Source organism: Nanorana parkeri, unplaced genomic scaffold (genome assembly GCF_000935625.1).
Source record: "Nanorana parkeri isolate BGI_ZX_2015 unplaced genomic scaffold, ASM93562v1 scaffold923, whole genome shotgun sequence".
Lineage (NCBI taxonomy): Eukaryota > Metazoa > Chordata > Amphibia > Anura > Dicroglossidae > Nanorana > Nanorana parkeri.
The window spans coordinates 236,883-254,162 of record NW_017307191.1 but is presented as its reverse complement, the minus strand read 5'-3'; the positions used below and the strand labels follow the sequence as shown (position 1 = coordinate 254,162).

At 49.9% G+C, this 17,280-nt stretch overlaps 1 protein-coding gene across 1 annotated transcript in view; it reads left to right on the top strand.

The window, feature by feature from the left end:
* Positions 1 to 13,759: 13,759 nt before the first annotated feature.
* Positions 13,760 to 17,280, top strand: part of PAQR6 (progestin and adipoQ receptor family member 6) — a 7,831-nt gene continuing 4,310 nt past the window's right edge. The window contains exons 1-3 of the mRNA XM_018566198.1: positions 13,760 to 13,978; positions 16,469 to 16,596; positions 16,988 to 17,193. Coding sequence (XP_018421700.1) covers positions 13,928 to 13,978; positions 16,469 to 16,596; positions 16,988 to 17,193 — 385 coding nt within the window. The 5' untranslated portion in view covers positions 13,760 to 13,927. The remainder of the gene's footprint in view (positions 13,979 to 16,468; positions 16,597 to 16,987; positions 17,194 to 17,280) is intronic.

Below are 17,280 nucleotides of genomic sequence, written 5' to 3'. Positions count from 1 at the left end.
GAATACCACCAACTATAGAGGACTACAAATCCCAGCAATACATTACACAGCAATGCAGAATACCACCAACTATAGAGGACTACAAATCCCAGCAATACATTACACAGCAATGCAGAATACCATCAGCTATAGAGGACTACAAATCCCAGCAATACATTACACAGCAATGCAGAATATCACCAACTATAGAAGACTACGTATCCTAACAATACATTATACAGCAATGCAGAATACCACCAACTATGGAGGACTAAAAATCTCAACAAAACATTATACAGCAATGCAGAATACCACCAGCTATAGAGGACTACAAATCCCAGCAATACATTATACAGCAATGCAGAATACCACCAGCTATAGAGGACTACAAATCCCAGCAATACATTATACAGCAATGCAGAATACCACCAGCTATAGAGGACTACAAATCCCAGCAATACATTATACAGCAATGCAGAATACCACCAGCTATAGAGGACTACAAATCCCAGCAATACATTATACAGCAATGCAGAATACCACCAGCTATAGAGGACTACAAATCCCAGCAATACATTATACAGCAATGCAGAATACCACCAGCTATAGAGGACTACAAATCCCAGCAATACATTATACAGCAATGCAGAATGGCACCAGCTATAGAGGACTACAAATCTCAGCAATACATTTTACAGCAATGCAGAATACCACCATCTTTATAGGACTACAAATCCCAGCAATACATTATACAGCAATGCAGAATATTATATGAATTCTGTACATACTCTGGCTGCCGCTCTACTCCGGGGTGCTGGCCTGATGTCTCGGGCAGAGGGTCTCAGGAGGGGCAGTTGTGTGAAGAGTCTCAAGACGGGGAGATGTTCAAGCCGGTGGATGCGCTGTTCACAGGCACCATGTAGTTCCCCAAAAAGCCTGCCGCTGGGTCCCTAGCAAGCGCGGGACGTAAGGCAGTCGAATCTTAGTAAAAAAATGAAAGCGCCGGTATCGGTTTTGGGTATCGGGGTCCGAGTACTCGTGACAATGCCCAGTATCAGCACTGATATTATTGCCAGGATCCAGGGCCGTAACTAGAAATCACAGGGCCCCATGGCAAAATTTTGTATGGGGCCCTGGCTGTGACTTCTAGTTATGCCACTTGCGGAGCCCACTTGAGATCCCAAGCAGCCCACCTGAGAGTGACCCTGCAGAGCCCACCATAGACCCTCTATGGTGGGCTCTGCAGGGTCACCCTCAGGTGGGCTGGTCACACTCCTTACCTGTCCGCCTCCTCTTCCCACATGATCGCTGATGGGCCCAGCCTCCTCCTCCGTCGCTGGGCCCGCCTCCTTCTCCGTCACTGGGCCCACCTCCTTCTCCGTCACCGGGCCCCGCCTCCTCCTCCACTGCCAGGTCTAGCCTGCTACACCGCCGCGGCTGGCTCTCATTAACTCCGCAGCGGCTGTGAGAAGAACGCGCTTCTGCACAGGTCACTGTCAGCGGAAGCCACCAGCATAAGACGCCATAGCGACCCAGGTGGTCCGCACGGCATCTGGCCAGGCCCCCCCCCTGTGCCCCGGGCCCCATATTGGCCACATGGGTCGCTATGGCGATTGTTACGCCACTGCCGGGATCAGTATCAGTGGATCCCTTATAATAATGGGACATGAGGAAGTATGAGAGGAGGAGGAATAATCGGGTCTCTCTCTATAGTTACAATGTATCAGATTTCATGTTGTGCTGACATACAATGTATCAGTTACTTCTCACTGTCAGTAAACTTCCCTCTGTAACAATCGGACTTAAAGGTAACGTCCACTTTTTGGACAAGAAAAAAAAAATCAATGCAGAATTCTTCATAACAGAAAACAATCTGTATTTATTATTTATTATTTTTTGCATTGGAGCCAGTAAAGCATCACCAATGTGATCATTGGATGGCGGGTGCAATGCTCTGCCTTCTGCAGAGTCTTCCTTCCGTCCTTGTCTGTGCCGAGGTCATTCAGTAACATGGACAGAAGGAAGAACGGAATGGACTACAGTGATGTCACCGCACTTGTATGCCATTGAGAACTAGAAGATCCTCTGCTGTGGTGGCTGACGGGACTTGTAGTTCCTCTAGTCACAGATCCTGCTAAAGCAGGGGGTAGCCAAATGCCGGTCCTCCAGCTGTGCGGTGGAACTACAAATTCCATGAGGCATTGCAACATTCTCACAGCCACAGACATGACTCCCGTAGAGAGATGCATCATGGGATTTGTAGTTTCACCACAGCTGGAGGACAAGTGGTTGGCTACACGTGTTAAAGGATCTGTGAATGAATGATGCAGGTGTTTGGGGCGGAGCCATGCACAGCCGCACCGAGTTCAGAGAAGAGCAGCAACCTGCAGGGAGATGCGTTGGGAGGGGGGTGGGGGGTGTGATCATGTTTTATGTAACATCCTGAATGTGGGCGTAACAGGAAATACGCTCCCAAAGGTGAATGTATTCCTTAAAATAGAATCAAAGCCAAAACTTATTTTTATCAAATTTTGGATGAGGTAGGCTAAGTTATAATCCTTGTCAACTTTTTTGCTATCTCCCATTGGGGAGATTTCATTCACTTCCTGTCCAATAAACACAACAGGAAGTGAGAGGAAATCCCTCCAAAGTGAGGAAAATCCCTGGTGGTCACCAGAACTAGTGTTCCCATTGGAAGATTTTGCATCTATTTATGTTCTGGTGACAACTCACAACAAGTGAGAGTCTATATTATGTTGTACAGTATAGGGATGCACCGATACTGATATCGGTATTGGTGCCGATACTAGTACTCGTCCCAAATGCTCAGATACTTACCTCCAATACCGCAACTGCCGGTCAGAGGGAGGTTCTGCTGCCATGCAGTGCCACGAGGGAGCTTGAAGCCGTGTGACTTCATTGACTGGGAAGCCGGCTTCACGCTGCCTAGCAGGGCCGCCATCAGGGGGGATACGGCCGGTACTCATGTAAGGGGCCCAGGCAGCCTGGGGGGCCCGCCTGGGAGCCTTTCATGAGTATCGGTCGACGGTGACAGGTGAGGAGGGGGCCGGGCCCCATCGTAACTGCTGCTCTTCTGATCTCGGACTGTCTGGAAGTGACATCGCGTCACTTCCAGCCAGTCCGGCAGCAGAGGAGGCCAGGTGTACAGGCCCCAGGAGCAGCTAAGAGGAGCTGCCCCATTGGATTGCATTGGAGCGCGATATCGCGCGGTAATTTGCCGCGATATCGCGGGAATTACCGCGCGTTAAATCGCTCAATGTGAACGGGGGGCAAAGGTAAGGGTTTTATCATAGGCCCCTTTGCCGAACCCCCCTTTTATATGTGGAGAGTCAGTCCTATCGGATTGGTATGTGGCAAATTCTCTAATAAACATCGGTTGATCTACGACTTGTCAGCCCCTCATTCTATCCAGGTTCCAAGTTTAAATGCGTTAATACCATCTGAAGAATTCTCTCTCAAATACTCCTCAGTGGACCAGGCGGTACGATATATCTTGGAGGCGGGCAGAGATTCATGGTTATCCAAAGCTGACATTTCGGACGCTTTCAAACTGCTGCCTATTAAACCATCGTTATGGCAATGGCATGGGATTAGATGGAGGAAGGCATACTATTTCGCCACCAAACTTACGTTTGGCTCCAAAAGTAGGCCGTGGCTATTTGACACGTTTGCGCAGGCGCTGCATTGGATACTCGTGCATCATGTGCATTGTCAAAGGGTTTTGCATTACTTGGATGACTTCTTGCTCATAGAGTCTCCTGGCAGAGTACCGCAGGATCTCGCTATCTTGTTGAACACCTTCAAGATGCTCAATGTTCCAGTTGCTCCCCACAAGGTGGATGGGCCACTCCAGGTCATAACTTTTTTAGGAGTCATCTTGGACACAACTGCCATGCAAGCTCGGCTACCACAGGATAAGTTGGATAGAATCAGAGATACTATGCATTCGCTAGTTATATCTCCTACATTTACCAGGAAGCAGTTACAGTCAGTACTAGGTATGTTGAATTTCGCTATGCGCATTATTCCTCAGGGTAGAGCATTCATTTCAAGGCTCCTAGCGTTGTTACCCACGGCTTCTGAGCAGGAGTCATTAATCCATATCGATGTGGCTGGGCGGGCTGATTTAGTGACGTGGGATGAATTTTTGCAACATTGGAACGGGATCTCCCTGTTTATTCCCCAAGCCTCACATATGTCGCCCCAAGTAGTCACGGATGCGGCAGCATCTTCAGGCTTTGCAGCCATTTTTGGCCATCATTGGTTCGCTAGCCTTTGGCCAATGGAGGTAAGGAGCATACCGTCCTTTTTACAGACATCCTCCTTGTTTGAAATTTACCCCATCGTAGCGGCAGCCAAAGCCTGGGGCCCGTCCTGGGCGGGACAAACGGTAACATTCCACACGGATAATTTAGCGACTGCAGACATTATCGACAAGGGTAGGTCCAAGAACCTGGTGATTATGTCCTTTCTCCGTAGATTAATATGGCTGTCACTTCAGCATAACTTCAACATCATCTGCTATTATATTCCTGGTGTGCATAACTTAGCTGCTGATGCTTTGTCCCGATTACAATTTCAGGCCTTTTTCCAACTGACACCAGATGCGGATGTGGTTCCCACGCCAGTGCCGGCTTTCCATCTACTAGTACTGGATTAGAGGTGCATCAACGTGACGCAGTTAAAGTGACATTAAACCGTCAGATTTTTTAACATAAAACAATACTGTAATGTGCGCCTTACTGTAATCCATGGTAGTTTCCCTTCTCTTTGCTGCTCTTCCTTTTAAATCTGTATATGTTCTCATGCTGGGGCAGAACTTCTGTTTTGCAGCAGACTGCCTTGTCTCTGGAATGGATACATGGTGTCTGTGTGTAGGTTTTCAACCTGAGCCAGCACTACAGGAAGAGGCACTCAGCTGAAAAGGGAAGTTCTCTCCAAGCATGAGAAGAGATACGGATTTAAAAGGAAGAGCAGCAAAGAGAAGGGAAACTACCATGGATTACAGTACGGCGCACATTACAGTATTGGTTTATGTTCACAAATCTGAGGGTTTAATGTCACTTTAAGCTTATTGCCAACTCGCTTGCCAACAATACTGCAAAGCTTATAAAGTAGCTCGGAAAACTTTCAATGTGTTCCGGTCCAAACACTTTACTTCAGACCCCAATAACATAGCGTATATTCTGGCTTTCATTGCGTTCTGTCATACGGATCTCAAACTGTCTTACAACACTATTCGGGTATACTTGGCAGGTGTTCAACACTTTTTGGGCTTAGTATACCCGGATAAACAATCCCTCTTTTCGGCGCATCCCGTCCGGGCCATCTTAAAGGGGATTCAGAAATCCGGTTGCCTGACGCATAATACTAGACTGCCTATTTCTGGCAAAACAGGTTTCAGGCCCGGTCAGGCATGTTAGATAGGTCCCCGTTTGGGGTCATGCAGAGTTTGGTTTTAAAAGCATCAATATACCTGGCGTTTTATGGCTTTCTTAGACCAGGGGAATTTACCTGTACTAGCCACAAGTCCAACCCCATACTCAAGAAACATCTAATACGTTTTCCCGACTTTTACTCACTATATCTGGATCGTTGCAAGACGAATCAAGTTGGGGGCCCCCACGCAAATCAGGTTGTTTCCTTCACGCAACGCCTGGTGTCCGGTAGCAGTGTTGGATAGTCTCATGTCCAGACAGTCCAGCCTGACTGAGGTTAGTCCTGTGCTGCCTTTTCCTCTGACAGCGAATCAACTCATCAGTCATGTGCGCTTGCTTATCAGTCAGTCAGGGGCAGATCCTAGGCTATATGCGGGGCATTCTTTCAGTATTGGCGCCGCCTCGGCTGCCTCCAGGCATGGTGTCCCGGAATTTGTCCTGTTTCAACAGGTACATACCGAATTCCGCACGTGGAAATGGCCAACACCTTTTCAAAACTTGCAATGTAAGGTGGTTACGAATAAAGATATTTATTTATTCTAAAATGGTTTGTGTTTGCCCCCTTATTTGGCATTACTGTCCACCCGGACCATGGCACACCTCAGGTCTGTATCATTCTGTAACAGTTGTTTTGTATATGTATGTATGTTGGTTTCAGGTTATGACATCATAGTCTACACAGGTAAGTGAACGCCTTACACAAATGTATGATGTATATGATGTTATTCTACATATTAGTATTCTTGTCACCCATATCAGTGAGTGTGTGTGTGCATTGATAGCGTGAAGTACAGCTGAAGGACTATTGTTGTGTCTGTGATGGATGGGCGTATGTTCGGTGAATGGTGCCATCTGAGTCCGGCGCTCTCACAATACATCCGTACGGCCTCTCTATAGGTGACACTTTATATAGAACGCTGACATCTGCCCCGGAGTCACTTATAGGGAAATTATCGGCTGATTTATAAAAGGACGAGATTTACATCTGACAAATTTGTACTTTTTCTTCTTTTTGATGTTTCTCCCTATTTGTACTTTGTGAACTTTTTACACCAGAATGTCCCAAATTAGAATTTGACACATTTGGGGAAGAAACAGTGACAGTGTTAGCCCCTCCCTCAGTATGCATTTGGTTTGCCTACTTTAATGATGGGCAAGCCCAAATCACACCCACAGCCTATGGGCCTGCTGGGCTGGAGTGATGGGGGTCAGGCCTTTGCCCACCTTCCAAACATATATACTAAGCCCATGGATATGTTTGAAAGGTGGGCAAAGACCTGACCCCATCGCTCCAGCCCAGCAGGTCCATGGGCTTAGAGGATATGTTTGAAAGGTGGGCAAAGACCTGACCCCATCTCTCCAGCCCAGCAGGTCCATAGGCTTAGTGGATATGTTTGGAGGGTGGGAAGAGGCCTGACCCCATCACTGCAGCCCAGCAGGTCTACAGCTTAGTGGATATGTTTGGAGGGTGGGAAGAGGCCGGACCCCATCACTCCAGCCCAGCAGGTCCATGGGCTTAGTGCATATGTTTGGAGTATGGGCAGAGGCTTGACCCTATCACTCCAGCCAAGCAGGTCCATGGCTTAGTGGATATGTTTGCAGGATGGGCAGAGGCCTGACCCTATCACTCCAGCCCAGCAGGTCCACGGCTTAGTGGATATGTTTGGAGGGTGGGAAGAGGCCTGACCCTATCACTCCAGCCCAGCAGGTCCATGGCTTAGTGGATATGTTTGGAGGGTGGGCAAAGACCTGACCCCATCACTCCAGCCCAGCAGGTCCATAGGCTTAGTGGATATGTTTGTAGGATGGGCAGAGGCCTGGCCCCCATGTACAGCGTACTGAAAGGAAGCTGATCTTGCCGCAGTGGCCGGTACTACAGAAAACATTTCGCTTTTCATGTACAAACGATTCTCTGTTCCGTCTTCCAGCCATGTGATGTCCTCGTGTCTCCGTCTAATTATATTTCACTTTAATGTTTTCATTCGGAAGAAACGTTTCAAATTAGAGGCTCCGCGATCTCTGGGGGGGCTCCGCCCACTCCTCGGTTTGGGGTTTGGTGGTTACATTAAAGTGTTTGTAGCGTTGAGATGACTTCCATCGATGTTCCGATGTTTACACACAGATACGAGCTGAAGCAGAACTAATGTCTGAGGAAGAATCCTTCGTTTTGTAGAGTTCCGTAACGTTCTGTCTGCTTAGAAAACTAATTTTCTTCCTTCTCGTGATTTCTCTCCCGGAGACTCTCAGTAGGGAATATTAAGAAAGGATTAAAGCTCAACTCTCCACCCACCTTTCCCGAGCCGGGGTCCTCCAGAGCTTGCTAGGGGTTCCTCCTAGACCAGGGGTCTCAAACTCAATTTAGTCGGGGGCCACTGGACACATTTTTTAGTCCCGTGGGGGCCGCTACTATATACGGTACCAGTGTTAATGTGTGCATGTTACAAGCGGCATGGCACCTCACTGACCACCAGTGTAAGGAGGGCACCTCACTGACCACCAGTGTAAGGAGGGCACCTCACTGACCACCAGTGTAAGGAGGGCACCTCACTGACCACCAGTGTAAGGAGGGCACCTCACTGACCACCAGTGTAAGGAGGGCACCTCACTGACCACCAGTGTAAGGAGGGCACCTCACTGACCACCAGTGTAAGGAGGGCACCTCACTGACCACCAGTGTAAGGAGGGCACCTCACTGACCACCAGTGTAAGGAGGGCACCTCACTGACCACCAGTGTAAGGAGATCAGACGGATGAATTATTTTCTATTATTTGTAATTATAATACAATATGGATGTCATTGTACATGGAGGAGGCAGGGCGCCCCTCCCCCCTAATCTAGATGGGAAGGGGCCTGTAGATGTGAACAATCTGCGGGGGAGAACTGAGGCTCTTTTGTGCGGATCATACCAGGCACGGCCGGGCATTTTCTCATGGCGTCTCACTGTAACCTTATATGAGTGAAAGGATCAGCGCTCCCCCTCCAACCCTGCGCGGCTTTGACAGGAGCCGGGGCCCCTCCATCCCTGCCCGGCTTACACGGAATCTACTCCATGCTTTCTCTTTCCATTATAACGTTTACCTTCCAGCTGTGCAGGTTTGCTGTACCATATTTCCCTTACCATGAGACAGATTTGCAGAGAGTGGCTGTCTGTGTTTCTGTCTCTCAATCTCGGCCGCACGGCGGGGGCGTTGTTTTTAGTCAGTCCGTTTTTAGTGAGTTGCACTGGCCCCCTGAGAACCTGGACTGGACCCCTGAGAGCCCGGACTGGTCCCCTGAGAGCCCGCACTGGACCCCTGAGAACCTGGACTGGACCCCTGAGAGCCCGGACTGGCCCCCTGAGAGCCCGGACTGGCCCCCTGAGAGCCCGGACTGGCCCCCTGAGAGCCCTACCAGGCCCAGCCACCCCTTAAACCTCGCACTTTTACTTACAATTAGGCATTGGGCACGATGACCGAGTTAAGCGTGAGTTCGTGTGTTCGGCAACCCCGCAAAGCAATGCGCCTTGTGAAGCCCTGATTGGCTAAAGCCTTGAACCTGACCACAGGTCAGGTGCAAGACTTTGCCCAATCAGGGCCCAGTACTCTGTAAGAGCCATGATTGGGCAAAGTCCTGATCACTTATTAGAGGGCTACCCTGATGTGAATAAGCCCCCTTGCCAGCAGACCCCCACAACCAACGCCCCAGGGCTTGTGAGGAAGAGGCTTTGCCAGGTCCCCCCCCTCATTCCCCCCCCCCCCCTTTCCTTCCCTGCCAGGCCTGTGCTCCCGCTCCATGCTGCCCCTGCAAAAAATAGGCCGGCCCGACACAAATTCATCGACCTGAATCAGCGGACCCGAGATCCCGCACTGTGCGCCAAAGAGCCGCACTGGCCCCCTGAGGGCCCTACCAGCCTCCCCTTAAACCTTGCATAGCTCTCCTGAAACCCTGGAGACATCAGTCCAGGAACCCGGAGCAACACAGAGTATGTAGCTTCATATTATTTTGCATTGCTGTATAATGTATTGCTGGGATTTGTAGTCCTCTATAGCTGGCGATATTCTGCATTGCTGTATAATGTGGTGCTGGGATTTGTAGTCCTCTATAGCTGGCGATATTCTGCATTGCTGTATAATGTGGTGCTGGGATTTGTAGTCCTCTATAGCTGGCGATATTCTGCATTGCTGTATAATGTGGTGCTGGGATTTGTAGTCCTCTATAGCTGGCGATATTCTGCATTGCTGTATAATGTGGTGCTGGGATTTGTAGTCCTCTATAGCTGGCGATATTCTGCATTGCTGTATAATGTGGTGCTGGGATTTGTAGTCCTCTATAGCTGGCGATATTCTGCATTGCTGTATAATGTGGTGCTGGGATTTGTAGTCCTCTATAGCTGGCGATATTCTGCATTGCTGTATAATGTGGTGCTGGGATTTGTAGTCCTCTATAGCTGGCGATATTCTGCATTGCTGTATAATGTGGTGCTGGGATTTGTAGTCCTCTATAGCTGGCGATATTCTGCATTGCTGTATAATGTGGTGCTGGGATTTGTAGTCCTCTATAGCTGGCGATATTCTGCATTGCTGTATAATGTGGTGCTGGGATTTGTAGTCCTCTATAGCTGGCGATATTCTGCATTGCTGTATAATGTGGTGCTGGGATTTGTAGTCCTCTATAGCTGGCGATATTCTGCATTGCTGTATAATGTGGTGCTGGGATTTGTAGTCCTCTATAGCTGGCGATATTCTGCATTGCTGTATAATGTGGTGCTGGGATTTGTAGTCCTCTATAGCTGGCGATATTCTGCATTGCTGTATAATGTGGTGCTGGGATTTGTAGTCCTCTATAGCTGGCGATATTCTGCATTGCTGTATAATGTGGTGCTGGGATTTGTAGTCCTCTATAGCTGGCGATATTCTGCATTGCTGTATAATGTGGTGCTGGGATTTGTAGTCCTCTATAGCTGGCGATATTCTGCATTGCTGTATAATGTGGTGCTGGGATTTGTAGTCCTCTATAGCTGGCGATATTCTGCATTGCTGTATAATGTGGTGCTGGGATTTGTAGTCCTCTATAGCTGGCGATATTCTGCATTGCTGTATAATGTGGTGCTGGGATTTGTAGTCCTCTATAGCTGGCGATATTCTGCATTGCTGTATAATGTGGTGCTGGGATTTGTAGTCCTCTATAGCTGGCGATATTCTGCATTGCTGTATAATGTGGTGCTGGGATTTGTAGTCCTCTATAGCTGGCGATATTCTGCATTGCTGTATAATGTGGTGCTGGGATTTGTAGTCCTCTATAGCTGGCGATATTCTGCATTGCTGTATAATGTGGTGCTGGGATTTGTAGTCCTCTATAGCTGGCGATATTCTGCATTGCTGTATAATGTGGTGCTGGGATTTGTATTCCTCTACAACTTGGAGTCAATGGCAGATCTACCGGGGTCACAGCTGCAACCGGGCCCTGGCGCTCCACCACTGACTCCAAGCTGTAGACAGACTACAAATCACAGCCCAGACAGGAGGACGAGGGCCCCATTACTATAAAAAGGCCACCACAATCCTCAGCACCAGGCCCGTGAAGCTCTTAATCCGGCCCCGCCTGTAATCTGTATCCACCTACAATGCAGCTTTGAGCTAGAAAATGTGACTTCTCCAGGAAGAGTCAATCCCCTAGCCCAGCCCCCTTCCTCTTCATACATCTCCTTTTCTGGGAGTATCCATTTGCTGTCTGTGCTGGCCCAGCTCCTCCACCCCTCCCTTCACTTCCCTATGTAAGCTTTTATGAAGCTCCCATGGGAGGAGTGAAGGGAGATACTATAGATCGGGGGTGGGCAACCTCGGCACTGCAGATGTTGTGAAACTACAAATCCCATGAGGCATTGCAGGACATGGCCAGCCAAAGCCATGACCCCCAGAGGCAGAGGCATGATGGGATTTGTAGTTTCACCCCAGCTGGAGGGTTGAAGTTTGGCTGCCCTTACTATAGAACGGGGGTAGGCAACCTCGACCATCCAGCAATAAGGCAGTGCAAGACTGGCAGCCACAGGTGTAACTTCCAGAGGCATGATGGGATTTCACTCACTTTGGGGGCATTTCATCCCACTTCCTGTTGTCTCTATTGAACAGGAAGTGAAGGGAAATCTCCCCAATGGGAAAACAAAGCTGATAAGTTATAATCCCCTCTTACTCAAGCAGAGCACCTGAATGTGATCTGGTATCAGCCTCTTGCAGTCCCTGTAAACAGAGCTTAAACTGGGAGAGGGAGGAGGAGCCAATCCGTTGTGCTACAGGACTCATGTGCTGACAAGGAACATGCTGATAGGAGGAGAGAGCAAAGTGACAGTGAGATGAGCTCATCAATCTGCTGCTTCTCCTTTCATTGTCCAATCACAGGCTGGGGGAGGGACAAGACAGGTAAGTGAAAGTGAAACTGCAGCAGAGAAAAATCAGGTCTCCTGCCACATAGGGTCGTCCTGTGTGTTGGAGCTGCTTCTACTTTCACAGGTTGGGGGAGGGACAAGACCTGTAGGTGTCGCAGAACTGCAATGGAGACCTGTAACGGTCCTGAATTGCATTGGAGCCAAATCGGGTCCCCTGCCCGGCCAGACAGAGCTGTGCTGTGTGTCAGAGCTGTGTAAATCTCAGGACTGGATGGACGGATATCACAGTTGATATCACATATGTATGCCATCCGTGCATCCAGCTGGCAGTCAGCTCATTATGGGAGAGTCGTGCGTGTGAAGCGCGGCGGTACACAGCAGAGCGCGCTCCCGGCGGGCCCGCTGCACGGGATCAGTGTGCGTCCAACATCTGGAATTGATATGGGAGGTCTGACAGCGGGACGGAGCTGGCTGGGAGTTGACATTGGCAGGGTGTCTGTGTCTGCGCTTCCTGAGTCTTCCCTGCTGGGTCACTCTCTCTCTCTGTGTTTGTCTCTGCCGGTCTCACTTCCTCTTGTGTTTAACCTGCTTCCACAGAGCGGATGTTCGCCGGGGGGCCGGTGCCTGGATTAGGGGTCTGAAGGAGCCGCTCCGGACAGCTGCGTCCCCGCCAAGAGCCGCCCATGGTACAAGATGCTGACCGTCAAGCTGCCCCAGCTGCTGAGCGTGCATCAGATGCCCCGGGTAGGTCTCATCTTAGCTCTGTATCCCTGATTTCTCCTTCCTAGAGATATGCCACCAGCTCCTTCAAGTGTTCTGCTTCATCCCTAAAGTGTATCTACACCCCAAAAACTAACATATAGTATAGTGCAGCTCCCCCGTCCTCAGATGTGGTGACTGCATCCGTTTTCCAGGTTTTTTCCTTTAATTTTCACTTCACCTGGTAACACACTACCTGTCCGAGGGTGACAACCCTGACTGTACTGCAGCTATGAAGAAGCACCGTTGTCACCCTGGGCTGCTCTACTGATTTGTACTACAAACTCCTATCACTCCCCCCCCCACCACCACCTTGTCTCCACTGGCAGCACACATGGAAAGCTTGTTGACGAATTGAAAATAAGTCTTGCATGCATTTTATTTAACATGCATGGCCCCCCTTACCTTAGGAATAGGGCGGAGCTTCGGTTTGAACCTGAGAACCGCTGTACCTGGAAGGAGCACCTCCTCTCTGCTCAATCAGGTAACCCCTCCCACTGCCTAGGGCCACCCAGGTTACTGGGCGGTCCAACCCACTTACCAGAATGGGTTGCCCAAACCCTGCCTCTAATTATGCAGGGACCGCCCACTTACCATAATGGGCTGCCCAATCTCCCTGCGTCTAATTACTCAGGGACCGCCCACTTACCACAACGGACTGCCTAAGCCCTCCCTGGTTTCTGGGAGGTACAGCCCACTTACCAGAATGGGTTGCCCAAACCCTGCCTCTAATTATGCAGGGACCGCCCACTTACCATAATGGGCTGCCCAATCCCTGCCTCTAATTACACAGGGACCGCCCACTTACCAGAATAGACCTGTAGGTGTCGCAGAACTGCAATGGAGACCTGTAACGGTCCTGAATTGCATTGGAGCCAAATCGGGTCCCCTGCCCGGCCAGACAGAGCTGTGCTGTGTGTCAGAGCTGTGTAAATCTCAGGACTGGATGGACGGATATCACAGTTGATATCACATATGTATGCCATCCGTGCATCCAGCTGGCAGTCAGCTCATTATGGGAGAGTCGTGCGTGTGAAGCGCGGCGGTACACAGCAGAGCGCGCTCCCGGCGGGCCCGCTGCACGGGATCAGTGTGCGTCCAACATCTGGAATTGATATGGGAGGTCTGACAGCGGGACGGAGCTGGCTGGGAGTTGACATTGGCAGGGTGTCTGTGTCTGCGCTTCCTGAGTCTTCCCTGCTGGGTCACTCTCTCTCTCTGTGTTTGTCTCTGCCGGTCTCACTTCCTCTTGTGTTTAACCTGCTTCCACAGAGCGGATGTTCGCCGGGGGGCCGGTGCCTGGATTAGGGGTCTGAAGGAGCCGCTCCGGACAGCTGCGTCCCCGCCAAGAGCCGCCCATGGTACAAGATGCTGACCGTCAAGCTGCCCCAGCTGCTGAGCGTGCATCAGATGCCCCGGGTAGGTCTCATCTTAGCTCTGTATCCCTGATTTCTCCTTCCTAGAGATATGCCACCAGCTCCTTCAAGTGTTCTGCTTCATCCCTAAAGTGTATCTACACCCCAAAAACTAACATATAGTATAGTGCAGCTCCCCCGTCCTCAGATGTGGTGACTGCATCCGTTTTCCAGGTTTTTTCCTTTAATTTTCACTTCACCTGGTAACACACTACCTGTCCGAGGGTGACAACCCTGACTGTACTGCAGCTATGAAGAAGCACCGTTGTCACCCTGGGCTGCTCTACTGATTTGTACTACAAACTCCTATCACTCCCCCCCCCACCACCACCTTGTCTCCACTGGCAGCACACATGGAAAGCTTGTTGACGAATTGAAAATAAGTCTTGCATGCATTTTATTTAACATGCATGGCCCCCCTTACCTTAGGAATAGGGCGGAGCTTCGGTTTGAACCTGAGAACCGCTGTACCTGGAAGGAGCACCTCCTCTCTGCTCAATCAGGTAACCCCTCCCACTGCCTAGGGCCACCCAGGTTACTGGGCGGTCCAACCCACTTACCAGAATGGGTTGCCCAAACCCTGCCTCTAATTATGCAGGGACCGCCCACTTACCATAATGGGCTGCCCAATCCCTGCCTCTAATTACACAGGGACCGCCCACTTACCAGAATGGGTTGCCCAAACCCTGCTTCTAATTATGCAGGGACTGCCCACTTACCAGAATGGGTTGCCCAAACCCTGCCTCTAATTACACAGGGACCGCCCACTTACCAGAATGGGTTGCCCAAACCCTGCCTCTAATTATACAGAGACCGCCCACTTACCAGAATGGGCTGCCCAAACCCTGCCTCTAATTATGCAGGAACCGCCCACTTACCAGAATGGGCTGCCTCTAATTATACAGGCAGGGCCGGCCTTAGGCCTTTAGGCGCCCTGTGCGAGAAAGCTTTACAGCGCCCCTCAGTGACCACACCCCTCCGTGGCCACACCCTTTAGTGGCCACACACCCCAGTAACCACACCCATTTATCACCCATATTTTTGGTAAAATATAAAAAGCGGGGTCACGTCGGGTAAATAGACACCAAACATGTCATGCTTTAAAATTGCGCGCACCTGCAAAATTGTAAAAAATTACCATACCCAAAATTGACCATAGTCCAGCGGTGAGGGGGAGAGAAGCTGCCCCCAGGACGAGCTGTGTCGGCCGCACGGCGCCCTTGTTGCCATGGCGCCCTGTGCGGCCGCACTGCTCGCACACCCCTAAGGCCGGCCCTGTATACAGGGACCACCCACTTACAAGAATGGGTTGCCCAAACCCTGCCTCTAATTATGTAGGGATCGCCCACCTACCAGAATGGGCTGCCCAAACCCTGCCTCTAATTATGCAGGGACCGCCCACTTACCAGAATGGGCTGCCTCTAATTATACAGGGACCACCCACTTACAAGAATGGGCTGCCCAAACCCTACATCTAATTATGCAGGGACCGCCCCCTTACCAGAATGGGCTGCCCAAACCCTGCTTCTAATTATGCAGGGACTGCCCACTTATCAGAATGGGCTGCCTCTAATTATGCAGGAACCGCCCCCTTACCAGAATGGGCTGCCCAATCCCTGCCTCTTATTATGCAGCGGCCGCCCACTCATGGCCCTTGCTGGCCGTAATGAATCCTTTTGTGTTACTATTCACGTACGTCGTACAGCAACTCAAATGATGGGGGACGCTGTGATCCCGGGACACGGCATCATCAGGACCGAGGACCATAACCGAGGACTGTCCCGGCACATCCAGGACCGTCGCCATCTGTGGCCGTGTTGTTTGCACCACTTTAATATGTTGCTGTTCTGGACTCACTTCCCTGTTTCTGTCTGTGATATCGCAATATGTTTATATCTCTCTATCTGGTAACCGGCAGAAACAGGAAGCAACAGAAATCTGACGCATGAAGCTCAGAGATATCAAAGTATCACATTATGTCCTGAACACGACATCCCATAATAATAGAATAAGATAAGGACCCATGGACCGGTCACCGGGTATTCATGTTAAGTACATGCATCATGAGTGTAACACTGCCAGGTATTTACCACCTCTCACAGGGATCACATGACTCCCCATGACAATGCCTTCAACTGCTTTTCTCTCCAGGAGGATGGCGCCATCTTTGTTCAGGCAGTTACCGACAGGTCCACTTTAAGGAACGTGTCCTTCTACATCTGGCTCCTGGTAGAGAAACTGATCCCAGATTCCTCTGACCTATGTCAACTGTTTGCAGTCAGCCTAATCCCCCATCATATGTCGTAGGGCTGTGATAGGTCCTCCTATAAAGCTCAGGAACCTTCACAATTTGAGGTCCCCAAAATTTTGGTAAAATGTTGTTGTATCAAATGTCATTGTTTTTTATTTGTAGGATGTACAGCCACCTGATTGAACTTTTTATAGCTGATATGATGAATAACTTTGTCACCGATGATTCTTGTCGATGGCTCAGGTATTTTGGGAAGATGGGATCATGTCCGGGTACCGTCACCCGAAGAGTACCGCCCTGGACTGCCTCCTCAGCTCCTTCCAAATGACCAACGAAACTGTGAACATCTGGACCCACTTCCTCCCAACATGGTGAGCCCAGGAGGCCTGTGCAGGCACTGGTTATGGTGGGTAGAGGTACCCAACTGCTGGGACCAAAGACATGGATGAGTCTAAAGATCTCCCCACACACTGTCATTCGTGGTTGGATGATGATGAGCCGGGTGTTTTCAGTTGGATCAGATTAAAGGAGGGGCAGCCAGACTCTGGCCCTCCAGCTGTGATAAAACTACAAATCCCATAAGGCACTGCAAGACTATGACAGCCACAGACATGACTTTCACAGGCAGATGGTGTATGGGATTTGTAGTTTCACCACAGCTGGAAGGCCGAAGCTTGGCTACCCCTGGGTTAGAGTAATAGGGAATGACGCTGTAATGTTATCGATGAATTAGTAAGTGGTGTCCCAATTCTGTGTGCCCAGGTACTTCCTGTGGAGGTTCCTCCTGCTCTCATACACACTGGATTTTCTCGGGGACCCATACAACTGGCCCCTCCTGGTTTACATGATGCTGATCTGCCTTTACCCCTTCACCTCCAGCTTCGCCCACACCTTCAGTAGTATGTCTGCCCACGCCCGCCATATATGCTACTTCCTGGACTACGGAGCCCTCAGTCTCTACAGCCTGGGTAGGTACCGGACTGGTTCTTATTTATCTTTATTTACTTATTTCATTTTTCTTTACATTTTTTTATTTTATTTACTTATTTCATTCT